The sequence below is a fragment of the Daktulosphaira vitifoliae genome, unplaced genomic scaffold (genome assembly GCF_025091365.1).
Source record: "Daktulosphaira vitifoliae isolate Bord-2020 unplaced genomic scaffold, ASM2509136v1 Scaffold_5, whole genome shotgun sequence".
Classification (NCBI taxonomy): domain Eukaryota; kingdom Metazoa; phylum Arthropoda; class Insecta; order Hemiptera; family Phylloxeridae; genus Daktulosphaira; species Daktulosphaira vitifoliae.
Window position 1 is genome coordinate 14,255,604 of NW_026099576.1, and position 14,438 is coordinate 14,270,041.

General features: G+C 24.8%; 3 protein-coding genes across 6 annotated transcripts; 1 reads left to right on the plus strand and 2 right to left on the minus strand.

Annotated features, from left to right (window-relative positions):
• Window positions 1-4: 4 nt before the first annotated feature.
• On the minus strand, window positions 5-7,743 carry LOC126906566 (U4/U6 small nuclear ribonucleoprotein Prp4). Of its 2 annotated transcripts, none has more exons than XM_050687147.1 (10): window positions 7,445-7,743; window positions 5,557-5,714; window positions 5,288-5,492; window positions 3,882-4,012; window positions 3,011-3,215; window positions 2,774-2,950; window positions 2,223-2,444; window positions 2,059-2,166; window positions 338-506; window positions 5-277 (listed from the first exon to the last, which is right to left on the minus strand). In XM_050687147.1, the coding sequence occupies exons 2-10, from the start codon at window positions 5,708-5,710 to the stop codon at window positions 125-127; spliced, it is 1,524 nt and encodes a 507-aa protein (XP_050543104.1). In that variant the 5' UTR covers window positions 5,711-5,714; window positions 7,445-7,743; the 3' UTR covers window positions 5-124. The 2 variants fall into 2 exon arrangements, with proteins under 2 accessions (XP_050543104.1, XP_050543103.1); XM_050687146.1 differs by having other exon boundaries at window positions 7,373-7,743.
• Window positions 7,744-7,842: 99 nt separating this feature from the next.
• LOC126906569 (NF-kappa-B inhibitor-interacting Ras-like protein 2) lies at window positions 7,843-12,093 on the plus strand. 3 transcript variants are annotated; one of them, XM_050687150.1, is made up of 3 exons: window positions 7,843-7,929; window positions 8,488-8,781; window positions 8,851-12,093. In XM_050687150.1, the coding sequence occupies exons 1-3, from the start codon at window positions 7,900-7,902 to the stop codon at window positions 9,088-9,090; spliced, it is 564 nt and encodes a 187-aa protein (XP_050543107.1). In that variant the 5' UTR covers window positions 7,843-7,899; the 3' UTR covers window positions 9,091-12,093. The 3 variants fall into 3 exon arrangements, with proteins under 3 accessions (XP_050543107.1, XP_050543109.1, XP_050543106.1); XM_050687152.1 differs by having other exon boundaries at window positions 7,875-7,976; XM_050687149.1 differs by lacking the exon at window positions 7,843-7,929 and adding an exon at window positions 8,145-8,422.
• LOC126906568 (ribonuclease H2 subunit A) lies at window positions 9,338-14,365 on the minus strand. The gene is made up of 6 exons (XM_050687148.1): window positions 14,054-14,365; window positions 11,893-12,091; window positions 10,983-11,109; window positions 10,142-10,331; window positions 9,837-9,960; window positions 9,338-9,620 (listed from the first exon to the last, which is right to left on the minus strand). The coding sequence occupies exons 1-6, from the start codon at window positions 14,217-14,219 to the stop codon at window positions 9,488-9,490; spliced, it is 939 nt and encodes a 312-aa protein (XP_050543105.1). The 5' UTR covers window positions 14,220-14,365; the 3' UTR covers window positions 9,338-9,487.
• Between the last annotated feature and the right edge of the window lie 73 nt (window positions 14,366-14,438).

Sequence of the window (14,438 nt, forward strand, 5' to 3'; positions counted from 1 at the left end):
TATATTATATAAAAAATTTTTGTTTATTATTAAGTTTATTTTTTTTATATAAAAATAATCTATTTTATATATTTCACAAAACATAAATACAAATTATTTAGTTACTTAATGAATAATAATTGTTTTAACTTGAGTATTCTGGAGCCCATAATTTAAATGTACGATCATAAGATGAAGAAGCTATAAATTTCGAATCAGGTGATATATCCACACCCATAATTTTATTATCATGTCCAGATAAGGTTTTTAACATTTGCCAAGTTTTATTTGCCCAAATCTGGAAATATATAAATAAAAATTAAGTAAAAATATTAAATTGTACCACTATATTTGTTACTTTAATGGTATTATCATAAGAGGAGGTAACAATGAAATGACCACCATCAGGCTGATATCTTAATCCGGAAACAAGATTCATATGTGCAGGTATAGTATAAAGACAAGCTCTTTTCCTAATATCCCAAATACGACAAGTATTATCTTCACTACCAGTAGCTAATTGGTATCTAAACATTACATAAACTAGTATCATTAAGTGTAACATAAATCTAGCTCCCAGAGGATAAAAAGTTGTACCATCAAAAACATTTAACACCAAAGTTTATTTTATTTTGTATTTTCAGCATTGTGTCTGTATTTTATTCAATAATCAGCGATCTATGATTCATTAAAGTTTAGGGGATGTGAATATTACTCACGTCAGTGAGGAGCAAGCATACTTAAGTTTTTCCCGTTGTGGTACGATAAACCGGTAATTATTATCGGTACACTAAATATTAATTTTACTGTATTTACAAGAATACTATTGCTAAATAAGATTAACATGTTGATGGACAGTTAATGATATGATTTAGCTAAAAATAAAGTGTCCACTGGTTTATGAGATGCATGGTGTCAGAACAACCTCCTCTTTCATAAGAAATCATTGAAAATATTACTGCTATATCAGTAATGACATCTTTAGAATAGTTTTTATACCACTGTTATAGCAGTAATATTTAAAAGTGACCCCAGAAGTCAAATTTTAACAATACTGTCATAACAGTAATATATGATTTTGTCCATCAACGTATTAATAAAAAAAAAACTAGGTTGCTATTTGAAAAACTAAAGTTGATGTTGATTTAAGGGATAAAGATGGAATCATTATACATCTTGACAAGTAGCTCAACAAAGATTTATAATAACAAATAAAATAATTACATTTATGATAATACTAATATTTTTAAAGAAAAATCATGAAACATAGTTAGTCAATCACCCTTTATTTGTTATATTTCTGGTCCTAAAGAAATGTGTTTAACCAATTGGCCTGCTATATAAACTAATTGCTTATCTCTGTCTTGATGTATTAATTAATACTAATATTCATTGTTTATACTACAACCAGTGCAGATTTTCAAGATAATCAAATAAATTTAAACTCTATATCTTTTAATACAAGATATTTAATAAAATAATTGAATTATGTTGTCAAAATTAGTAAAATACGAAATTAGACATAAATGAGTAAATAAATTAAAAATTCAACTTAAGATAAACCTTTTAGCTTAGCAGAGATATTTATATTTTATGTAAACTCAATTTATCTTTTTTTTTTTTATTTACTTTTAACGACTACTTAATTTTTTTTTATAGTATTTTTTGTTAAATACTTTTTAAAATAAAATACTAAATACTATAAAAAAATTATTTTTATAAAAATTAGTTCAAATATTTAATTTGTTTATTGAATAATGTTTAACATCCATTTTACGATTCCTTATTGCTTAATGTCAAAACTATTAATTTATAAACTACTTTTCAGAAACTCGCCAGTCTTGAACAAGTGATCGATCTGTGTCATTATTTAGTCATATTTTCTTATTCTTCATATTACTTTTTATTAAACTAAGAAAATAGTAAATTTAAAGCTATTAAATAAAAATTTTCAACTTTTCCCTAGTACTAAATTTTCAGAGATTATACAACACTAGCAATTGCTTGCTACAAATGATTCTTCAAATTATGCCCCAGCATTCAATTATAATAATTATAAAAAAAAAATTGATAAATTACCCATTAGGAGAAAAATCAAGACTGTAGATAGATTTTAAATGGCCTTCCATAAACATGATACATCTGCCAGTACGCAAATCCCAAACTCGACCAAATGCATCTAAACCTCTATAAATTATGGTTAATTTAATATTATTACAATATATTATAACACATATGTTTACCCTGTAGCTACTATTGAACCATCACATTGGAATGACATACAATAAACTGGTTTACAATGACCTTCCTGATGAAGCACTTCTTCTGCTTGTTCTAAATCCCATAAACGCCATGAATTATCATGACAACATGTACCCAAAAATCTTCCTGATGGGTGAAAAATTGCTCGTGATACTCTAAATGGAGCATGACCTTCAAGATCAGCAATTGGCTCTTCTTTTTTGCTAAATTTTTATTTTGTAATAAGTAATAATTATAGCTAAAGATATATTTACTAAAATCTACAAACTATTAAACCATTAATAGTTATCTCGATGAATAATTAACATATTATCTACCAACAAAATAAAAATTTAATTACTTATTATTATGATTAGTATTACAATATTATTTTTTTTTTAACTGCAGTTAAACCACAACATACAATATTTTAAATGTACAGGGTTGTTGTTGTATTCAGGATAAGCCATATTTTTCTATGTGATATTACTCTTGATATACTTTATTTTTATTGTTATATTTATTTATTTATTGATATTTGTATATAATATACCTATCCATTGACCACAATTTCACCGAACCATCACTAGCGCATGATACAAGATCGCAACCATTCTCACAAGAATTTGCATTTGGATTGAATGTAATACAACAAACATTACAATTATGACCTCTAAAAGTTTTAACTAAATTACAGTCAGGAACTGACCATAGTTTACACAAACCACTCCTGAGAAAAAGAAAATAAATAAAATCAATCTGAGAATAAATAAAATTTTTTTTAATTTACCAAGAAGATGTGGCTATAAATTGAGAATCTGGGCTGAATCTGCAGTAAGATATAGGTCTTGTATCACCAATTTGACTGCAATATATTGATAAAGAAGTAGTATATTTATGTAAATCTTGCAAACGAGCAGTTAATGTAGATTCAGGAATACTAGCTTCTTCTCTTAATTTTTCTAACCTAAAATGTGATCTCAGTAAGGAAAACTCTGAAAAAAAGTAATTAAAAATAAAATATAATAATTTTATCAAAAAATATCATGTTTATTCGGCTATATGGCACAAGCAATTATTTTTAGAGAGGAAGTTGAACATTAATAAATAATAAATAACAATTTTATTCAAATCACTAATAACATTTCAGTCAACAATGTATTACAAATTAACAAGCAATAGCAATTTCATAGAACTATTAGGGGATGGGTTCACACCAAACATTCACTTAATACATTAGTGGTCAGAATTTTAAGAATATATTGAAAAATATTTTATTTAATTTTGTTTATTGTCCACCAGCTTTTGAAAAAACTCACTACCCATCCCCCTAAAAGTTATCTATAGGATAGCTACTATGAACAAATGTAATTTAACATTCAAAATTTATGATAATTATAAATAAACTTTAGCTTTTTGATTAGGATAATATGATATAAGAGTAATGATTTACTTTAAATTTTGATATCAGTCATATTATAAAAATGTAAAATTACTTGGGTTTTAATATTTATTACATTTTAAAGTCTATGTCAATTTAAGTCAAGCTTGGAATTAAATTAAATTATAAAATTAAAAGTTGCATTTAAAAAATATGCCAGGCTTTATAATTAACAATTTAAAAGTCTTAAATCAATTTTATTTTAATTTGTATTTCATACCAGCTATAAATAATCGAGCATCTAATAATGATGGGGGTCCTTCATGGTACCATGTAGTGTCTTGATCTTTAATTTGCTGTCTTTTTTCTTTCTCTTCTTCGGGTTTTTTTAAAATAATATCTTCTCCCACTCTAAAATGATAAATAATAGTAAATAATATTATTGAAAAAAAAAAAACAGACGAATATGATTGAATAGAACGAAGTCCAGATTAACATACACTTAAATCCAAAATATGAGATGATAAACAAAATAAAAAATTAATTGGATTGAACATAAATTACATGGTGTTCTAATAAAAATAAATTTTTCCAACTTACAAAAAAATTATAATTAGTTTATTATATATACTAATTATATTACTTAAAAATATTTTCATTTATAATGTTGGATTTAGCTTGTAATTTTAATCTCAATTGTATTTTACTAGCCTTCTTGACACAGCTAAGGGATGGGGAGCTTAAAAAATTGTAACCCCGCAAGAATATTAATAATGTTTGAATTTTTTAGTAGATAACCTTTTTTTTTTGCTTCAATTATTCTTAAATAGAGATGTAGAGTAAAAAAAAAACCCATCACAGTGGAGTAGTGGCACAGTGAGGACTTTCAAAAATTAAGTTGAAAAAGTTGTCATTTTAAATCCCCCCTTTGTTCAGGTAAGAGGACAGAATTTAAAAAAAAAAATACAAAATTATAAGTAAGTGCCACACGTATCTATATAAAGATAAATTATATTGATTTGGTCATTTTTAAAAAAGTTATAAGTAAAAAAAAAGTGAAAAAATGTCGCAAATTAGCTATTTTGAAATTTTAAATTTTTTTTGAGATTTCCCCTATTACTACAGGGAACAAGGGAAATTTTTAAAATTTTTGAGTGTAATGTTTTCGACTAGATACAATTGGTGAATTTTTGACATATCGTTGAAAGAAATCGGGGTTTGGTAAGAGCTGAGAAAAAGTGGTAAAAGACACAAAAAAAAAAACACATTATAGTAAAACTAATACCTTCTCAGCTTCGCATCGAAGCTAAAATGTTTCATAAGAAAAAAAGAAATTCCCCGAAATTATTTTTTGATTAAACCACTGTGCTTATGCACTTCAATTAGGAGGTTTTTTTATTTATTATTAAATAAAATGTACACTATAATTCATAAATGATGCTTATTTTTCAAATGTAGAAAGTAGATAAAATACTAAAAAAAAAATGTTTTCTTTTACTTTTGAAGGTAATATTTTCAGCTACAACTTTAATGTATTGTTAAGAAAAATCTGTAAAATCTGATAAATAATAGCAACAGAATTCATACTTTTTTAGCTTTATACCAAAGATAAATAATACACTTATTAATAAAATAAGATACTTTTTCTTAGTTAATTAAGCAATATAGATTTTTGTAAAATATTACCTGGATAATAATTCACGTAATCTGTTTCTTCTTTCAGCTGGACCTTCACTAAATAAGCAAATAGGTTGATCCAATTTTCTTAGACTTTTTTTAACATCATCATCGTCTGTAGATACTTGCACTTGCCTAGCTTTTTTCTTTCTTTCAAACTCTTCTAACAAAGCTTGTTTATCTTTGGACATAGCATCTTCCAAATCAAAGTACTCTATAAAAATAATTGATGAATTTTTAATGTAATTGAGTTAAAATATAATTTAAGTTAAATTTACCATTTGAAATGTTGATATTTCCACTTGATTTTGGTTCCTCGTCATTTTCAGATGTGCTTAATGCTGCTAAACGAACCCGTTCTTGATCTTCTAGAGATCCATAATGAATGGTTTTAGGTTTCTTAACATAAGTAATTTCTTCATCATCAGACATTTTTCTAGAAAAAATACAAATATAAATACTTATAATAGAATAAAATAATAAATAATTTGAATAATAATACAAAAATAAACTTTATATTTTTAATTTATATTTTTAAATTATATTAAAAATATTAAACTCATTAAGCCATAAAAAAGTTACTTTTACTAATACACATACTTATGTGTATTAGTATGTGTTTAGCATCAATAATGGTAACATTGTTCCTGAAATACATATCCGCGAATTTTTGAGTGGCTTTTTGAGTTAAAACTTTTTTATAGTTTTTAATTTTAAATTAATGTTTTAACTATAATTTTAATTTTAAATAATTAGCCACAAGTGATCAATTTTTATTATATAATAGCAAATTTTTGACAAAAATTGTAGCTTATACCTACAATAATGTTTTTTAGTTAAAACTAATTAAAAAAAATACAGATGAACTTATTTTTATGTAATTAACATCAAAACAATACTGTNTATCAAATGATTTGAAAATTCTATTTTAACTCAAAAAAAAAATGCAAAATTTTAGAAGCCACAAACGGATTTGAACCTCGTTCCGTAGGCGTTATAGATCAAGGTGTTACCCATTCGGCAACTATTCGTTGACTTTTGTTGCATGATAAAATTGGTTATTTAAGCTAACTCAAATTTAAAAATTACTTTTTCGACTTTAAATAAATAAAAAAATTTTAATAAGTATAATTNTATTACTGATTTCATCTTAATTTTACTATAATATAATATAGTTAAAATGACAAAATTAAATTTTTATACTATATAAATTTCATAATAAAAATTGATCACTTGTGGCTAATTAATTAAGTAAAATTAAAACTATATTAAAAATATTATTAATTTAAAAAAACTAAAAAATATTAAACTCAAAGTCACAAAAAATTAATGAAAAGTCGCGTATACGTATTTCGGAAACAATGTTACCATTATCAACGCTAAACACATACTATTTTTAATATAGTTTTAATTTTATTTATATAAATTTCAATTTAATATTTATTAAAATCTAATCGAAGTATTTGTCTAAAAGCTACTTCAACACCAAATTACACTCAATTTAATCTACGAAAACTTCTATCCAGGTAATACCAGATACTAAGACTTATAATAAATGTATAACTATAATTTTTCAACTTTACTAGAAAAACATATGTATAAAAAAACATATGAAAAAAAAAATATTAACCTTTATAGAAAATTCTAATAAGTTAATAAGGAATTTGTAGGAATAAATATTATCTAAAAGATGAAGAAAACATGGAATTGTAAATAATGAAGAACACTAAAACAACTAAGTTATTGAAAATTAAATTTCTTTTACAATTTATATCTAGTTTACTTCTAAGGCGCTTTATATTTTTGCTAGAGAGGATGGGCAACCATAAAAAGTTTAGTGGAACAGGATCAAACCTCAAAACTTGCAAAACATAGGCATAATACATTTTGCCCTAAAGTAATGCCTTATGACAGTTCCAATGAGGTCCACATTAAGTCAATTGAAGAAAAAAAAAGGCATGATACATTTACAACCAAACTATACAAACTACGTTAAATAAGCGAGTAGTGTAGAAGAAATTGTTAAATTTGTATTTATTTTATTAAATACAACTTGTTAATTAAATATAAAAATATTAGTTGGATAATATATACCTGAATTATAAAATTAATAAATTTCAAATGAAACTTCTTTATAGTTGATACAATACATGTAAAATTAATTACCTTTGATAATAAAAGTAATTTTCAAATGTCACTTTGAAACTTTGTAGCTTTAAGCTATTGAATTTCAATTTAAAAAATTATAAATTGAAATATTATTAACTAGTCGTAAATGTAACACTCTAATCACGGCCTTAGTAGATAAGGTCGGCGAATTTTGTTCTTATCAGAGTTCCGATTATTAAGTCAAAAACGTTCTAGAAATTATTCGAAGTACTGTTTTTAGGAGAATTTGAGGTTATAACCTAAAATTCCTCTAAAAACAGCTCTTTTGCAGCCAACATTTGAAACGTGTACGACACAATAAAAATATCGAATCACAGAGGGGACGGTAAAGTACGCCGACCTTATTTTATGAGGCCATGACCATAGATCTTAAAAACATGGATAGGACATTTATGCTTTATCAGTGAAGACTATGGCGATAGTAAATTGAAGCTATTTGTTTGTATTATTATATGATGAGATTTTTTTTTTATTATTTAATGGTTAGTAATAAATAATTAGTATGAGTAATGAAATTTATAATAATAATGTAAGTTATAAATTATAATTTATAACTTATTACAAAATTAAAAAATAGTATCTTATGCGCTTATCACAATTAAAATGTAAGCAAACTGCCTCATTTCATATCAGTTCAGGACCGCGAAAACACGAGGGCCTCAATTATGAATGTCCTATTCATGTTTACAAGATCTATGGCCATGATTCTAATTATGAAATGTTATAATGGTATTTGTTATCACAATAACAACAATATTAATATTTTTGATAAAATTCTTTTCATTTGAAATCTAAAAAAATCAGTAATGTAGAAATTATTTAAAATAATAAAATATCAAAAAAAATACTTCATAAAATATTTTTAATTTATGGAAGATGGTAAAGAATTATCGTGTTGTGGTTTTGGGGGTAAAAGGAGTTGGTAAAACGTCTATATTAGAACAAGCAATTTACGGACATTTTAGTAAAAACTATGTAAACTCTAGAAATTATTATCCTTATAAAATAAGTTTTTAAAAAAAATATTTATGTTAATTCAGAAATTATGGCCTACTATTGAGGATATCTATCAAGCATATATTGAAACAGATAAAGGTGTTCGGGAGCAAGTAAGATTTTATGACACAGCTGGATTAGATATTACTCAACTACCAGAAGTAGGATTATACTCAAATCCCGATCCTTCTCTTGTATTAACTTTTGGACAAATAGCTAAGCAATATGCAACTATTGCAGATGCATTTATTCTAGTATATGATACAAACAGACCAGAAACCTTTGACTGTTTAGTGACATTAAAAAAGGAAATTGAAAAAAATAAAGAGAAAAAAGACGTAATTAAAAACAATAATGATATATAATTTTAATTGAATGTCATTTTGATAATTTCTTACATTTCACAGGCTTTTTTCGTTATCATTGGTCATAAGATGAGTGAAATTGATATTAAAGCTCCAACATTGGAATGTCCTACAAGTCGAGCTTCACATTGGTCAATAAGAGAAAAAATGAAACATTTTGAAGTAAATGCTTTAGATCGAACTTCCTTGTTTGAACCTTTCACATATATAGCTACTAAATTTAATGCCACTCAACCAAAAAGTAGTTTTCCACAATTAGGTAGAAAAGGTACTCAGCATTGATATGAATTCAAGTTCAAACTAAATAAAATTATTAATATTTAATTATGTAAAAATAAATTAAATTTCAGTAATTTTGGTATTTATAACTTAAACAATTTTTAACTTATTTTTATTTAATATGATATAAGACAACTTTTCACAATTCTTACTATTTTTACAGTAAATGAAAGAAAAATTAAAATTTTTGTCAGTTAAAAAGTATTTTCAGAAAAAAATATAATTGAAATTCTCAACATATTAAAAAAGGTTGTATCATAAAAGTATGTATTATATTCAATATATTGAGGACAGAAATACACAATACATTTTTAATACAAACAATACTGTAGTAATAACATGAAAAAATTAAATTATGTATATTACATTGCTAAAATATTACCAACATTATTTATTTTATTTAAATCTTAGTTGTAACTACTAAACCTCGGTCATCAAAAAATGCTGTCTTTTGTTTAACTTGCTTTCCATTCTGAGTAAAAAATGATGTTATTGGAACAGTACTTTTATTATCTTCTTCTTCATCATCAGACCTAAAATAGAATGAATACATATTCAGGCAGAATAATCATATAGAAAATGAATTTCCAGTCAATCTTATAATTAGGTAATTTTAAAAATCCAACACGACCTTTAATTCTTTTGAAACATTATATATGTACTTATATGTATAGTAAATTTTATCTTAACTATGATGAGAATTTAATGAAGGGGAAAGCGTCAAGATTTCTATGAATATATTTACATACCAATCAACTTGTACCGCGTGATCTTTCAAAATTGTTTCTGCAGTAGACCAACAAAATCTTACTATATTTGGAAATCCAAAAACTGGATCTATATTTTTTGTTAAGTACTCCTTAGTAATAGGGTCTGAAAAAATTTTTCTTAATAGTATTTCATTCCAATAATGACACTAATAATTTTTAAGTTAAAAAAATAATTAAATTATTTAAATAAAATGTATGCTTAATACATTGATTGAGGGAATATCAGATTACATTATATTACTACAAATTTCATGAACTAGTAAAGTTGAACAAATATACTATACCAGCAGGATAGCCACTACCCCAATTTGAATCAATGATTTCTCCAGGTTTTTCAACAAATTTCCAATTTTTTAAAGCAGCATCACGTGTTACTTTAGCACAAATACTAGCAGCACTCACAATAGGAAATAAAGAATCAGCTTTTTTAGATACTTTTATTTTTAACTGTGGAAATATTGCCGAAAGTTTAGCCTAAAATCAGAATACTTTTAAAACATCAGTTATATCGCGAATATTGCATTAATAAATAAAGTTTAATTGTATTGATTAAAATTTATTATTCTTTTAATAAAATGTGCTTTAAGGTAGTATAACAAAAAAAAAATTGTATAGAAAACATTTAAAGCTATAAAAATACTAAACAGATTGAAGAGCAATTTAAATATATAAAAACAAAAATATTTGTGATAATACATTTAAATTAATAAAAAATATTATGCTTCCTAATATAATATAACTAATACATTTTTGATTCTTGAATATTTAATATATTATTATAAGCTATGGAATAAATCAATTTAATCGTAAAAATAAGGTCTTAATCACATTTACACTCATATATAAGTTTTCAGGATTATATCTCAATAATAGTTAATAGGACCACACAATTATTTTCTTATTAAAATTAAAATAATTATAAATTGTATTAATTATTAATAAGACAATTTAAATTTAATGTTAAAAGTTGTATCTATGTACAATAGTTATGATTTATTTTAACACACCCATAGTCCAAAGAATCTAGACTCCACTAAACAATATACCTATATTAATATTCAATGTGTATATAATACCACTTATATTATAATATAATTAAATAAAAAATAAATAGATGACACATACTTCATATTTTTCAGCGGGTCCGACAGTATCAACATATACCTCACTTAGATTTACACCTCTGTCTAGAACTCTTTGAATTAGACCAATAGCAGCATTATGAGAAACCTCATTTAATGAACATTTTTGTCTGAAAAATTAATTTTAAAAATAATTTTAGTTCAGTAATAGTAAATTATAAGCCAATTTAAATTTTTTCCAAGGGTGGACTTGAAATATTCACATCAATAGACCTGTGAGACTCCACCCTACATACTGGTTCCAAAATATGTATACTTATATTTATCAATCTTTCTAATATTATACATCCTTTTTATTAGTATAACAAATAATAAATAATATTAATGACTTAGCAGCAGAAGCTCTAGATCGAGTTAAAATAATAATAATAATAAAATACTAGATAATACTATAAAATATGTTTATTATTATGTTATAATTTTTAAAATGATAAATGCAATAATTATTGAAATGGCATTACAAACTTTAGGTATGTTAATCATTTTTAGGGAACCCTTCTAAGCATACTCAGCGAGGGCTTATGCAGATAATTAAAATTAATTTACTTAATAATACAATAATATACATTTATACATATTGAAGCATACTATTTGTCAAGGAGTCACTTTTTTCAATGGCATGACACAACAAAGATAATATAATAGAAATTTTTAATTGGAATTAATTGCTTATTGATTTTTCATTAAAATAATATCATTTAATCTTAATGAAATGTTTAAAAATTGACATTGTAATGCCCTAACTATTAACTAAAACAGATGTACCACTATGCAGTTTACACATTAATTTAATTGTACTAGGGAAGTCATCTTGTCTTTAATATTTAATATTTTATTAAATATTTATTTATTTAATAAAAGTTATATTTTTTAACTTTTTTGTAATGGCCTACCTTCTAAAATTACAATTACTAATTGTATTTGGTGATATTATATGAACAGCCCAACCAAGTAAATTATTTTGTTTAGTTATGCCATCAAAAATATCATCCCGTGCCTGTTCAGTTAATACTTTTGAATCGGCACATCCTAAAGCTTTTAAAATTTCTTGATTGTCCGCACAACAAAAGGATGTACCATAAACCATAGGACCTGTAAAATATACTTTTTCAAATGAGAAAAAAAAATTTATTTTTATTAATAAAAATGAAAGGATTGCAGGAACAACCAGATAAATCCATTTTTTTTTCAAAAATCATTCTAATGAAAATTTATAAAGAAAATTATTCTTGACAATTAGACACAACAACCCGATTAATGCAATCAAAACTTAGAGTTATTACAGAAAGAAATTTATCTTGTGTTGTTATTTGTTGCAATAAACAAATAAGTAAACAGATTTATCTTGTTGTTGTAGCGATGTGGAAAAGAAATCCTATGATAATTATATATTAATAATTATTTTTTTATCTGAAAATGTGTTCAAGCTATTTATAGGTGTTACTTACTACTTAAAACTGTTTTTAATTATTTTGTTTAAAATGCTATAGTAAAATATACAAAAATGGTAACAGTTCCTTTATGATATGTAATCAAAATTTTGTGATTTAAATAATACTTTAATACTACTATTTAAAATATAATATATTTGTTTTATTCCTTAATACAAAGCTATTACTTTGTAAAACCTATTGAAAAAGGAAAAGATATCTTATAATAAAATCATAACCGTATATCAATAACACAGCTCCACAAAAAAAATCTAATGAAAAGTGCTAGTAAACAGACCATGTTTACTTTATGTTTGCAGGGTTGCTGAATACGAATCTGAGGTTTGTTTGACGCCATAAAGTCATAATTTTTCATAACCTCAAAAAATGTGCTTAAGAACCAAGTTATTCATTAGGAAGTAAGACAGTAAAATTTGTAACCTAAATCTACTGTGTGCAAAGCCTTAACCTGTAAAAAAGCCTAACCATACTTGTACTAGCCTGACCTAACTTGACTTAATCAAACGTAACCAAAAAAAAAACGAAAGAAAAGTGCGAATAAACAGACCATGTTTACTTTATGTTTGAGGGGTCACTAAATCCGAATCTGAGTTTAGTTTGACGCTGCCACATCAGGGTTCTTTATAACCTTGAAAAATGTGCTAAAGAACCAATTAATTATTCAACTATATCAACAGGGCAATTTCTATACTAATACCACTGCCCTCACCTAGTATAGTATTAGCACTGAAGTATTGTGTGGTCAAATTACTATATTTTGCCAAAAGTACTCTCAGCATCAGGTCAGTTTAAATGATATTAGGCTTTTTACAGATTAAGGCTCTGTGCACAGTAGATTTAGGTTACAAATTTACCTGTCTCACTTCCAAATGAATAACTTGGTTCTTAAGCACATTTTTTGAGGATATGAAAAACCATGACGAGATGGCTTTTGGAATCTCTCTCTTTGCTAGAAATGCGAAGCATTTCTAGTTGAACTGCTATAAAAGTAAAATAAGGTCCTATATTCTTAATTATTTCTAGATACTAACTTGTCTATGGTAGATATTATTATACAAACCAATTTTATTTGTTCATTAGATAATCAAATATTTTTTCCATTAATTTAATGAAAAACCTTTTATATTTTACAAAACTGTTATGACACAGGTATCCTGCTATTATTCCTTAATAAATAAATATATATATATTTTCATTATCCTGAATGATTTCAAAAAGTAAAATCTGGTTGTTGCCATAATTCCTTCAAATACTATCACAGATTTAAATACAGAGTTAAGGCATCAGACTATCTTGCTCAGTAATTTAAGATAACATTTATGTGATTCAGTAATATTAATATACATTTAATATATATAATCATAGAGAATAATGTTGTTATATAATTTTTAAATACCCCAAAATGTAATAAACGGATACATATTAATGGAATAGACATGTCTTATTCATGTATTTATTAGATGAGTATTACAACTTATTAAACAAACAAAAATAATAAGTAATAATGATATACAAATAAAAATAAAACATGAGCACATAATTAAGGAAATTGTTAAATAACAGAACTTAAGAATCAAATTTAATTATAATAAAATTAGTATACCTAAAACAGGTCCACGTCCTGCTTCATCAATTCCTAAAATACATCTTTCTATTTTCGTCGTTTCTGGTAATACAGACTCTATAAAAATATCAAATGAATTATTTTCTAAAGAAATAACAGATTTAATGTCTGAAATTGAACTGCAAGTCTTATATTTAAAAATCATTTCTGAGAATAAATTTACTATCGTTTAAAATAAAATAATTAAAATACACTAAATTTAAAAATACATCATAGTTATGTGTTAATAAAATTGTATGTTTAAATCAAAAATATAATCGTGACAATTGAATTGAAGTGAAATTATTTGTACTAGGTAACATTTACACAGACAAAAAAATTCCTCGAAGTTTAAAAGTGTTATCTTCATTCAAAAAATTGTTAT

What these genes read in the sequence shown, in the direction of transcription:
- LOC126906566 (XM_050687147.1), bottom strand. Translation starts at nt 5,710, where the DNA reads ATGTCTGATGATGAAGAAATTACTTATGTTAAGAAACCTAAAACCATT. An exon ending in TGCTCGATTATTTATAGCTG is followed by an intron (nt 3,216 to 3,881) that starts GTATGAAATACA and finishes ACTTTTTTTCAG; the next exon opens with AGTTTTCCTTACTGAGATCA. An exon ending in GGTTCAATAGTAGCTACAGG is followed by an intron (nt 2,167 to 2,222) that starts GTAAACATATGT and finishes CATAATTTATAG; the next exon opens with AGGTTTAGATGCATTTGGTC.
- LOC126906569 (XM_050687149.1), top strand. Translation starts at nt 8,324, where the DNA reads ATGGTAAAGAATTATCGTGTTGTGGTTTTGGGGGTAAAAGGAGTTGGT. An exon ending in GACATTTTAGTAAAAACTAT is followed by an intron (nt 8,423 to 8,487) that starts GTAAACTCTAGA and finishes ATGTTAATTCAG; the next exon opens with AAATTATGGCCTACTATTGA. An exon ending in AAAATAAAGAGAAAAAAGAC is followed by an intron (nt 8,782 to 8,850) that starts GTAATTAAAAAC and finishes TACATTTCACAG; the next exon opens with GCTTTTTTCGTTATCATTGG.
- LOC126906568 (XM_050687148.1), bottom strand. Translation starts at nt 14,219, where the DNA reads ATGATTTTTAAATATAAGACTTGCAGTTCAATTTCAGACATTAAATCT. An exon ending in AGGACGTGGACCTGTTTTAG is followed by an intron (nt 12,092 to 14,053) that starts GTATACTAATTT and finishes TATATTTTACAG; the next exon opens with GTCCTATGGTTTATGGTACA. An exon ending in AGTAATTGTAATTTTAGAAG is followed by an intron (nt 11,110 to 11,892) that starts GTAGGCCATTAC and finishes TTAATTTTTCAG; the next exon opens with ACAAAAATGTTCATTAAATG.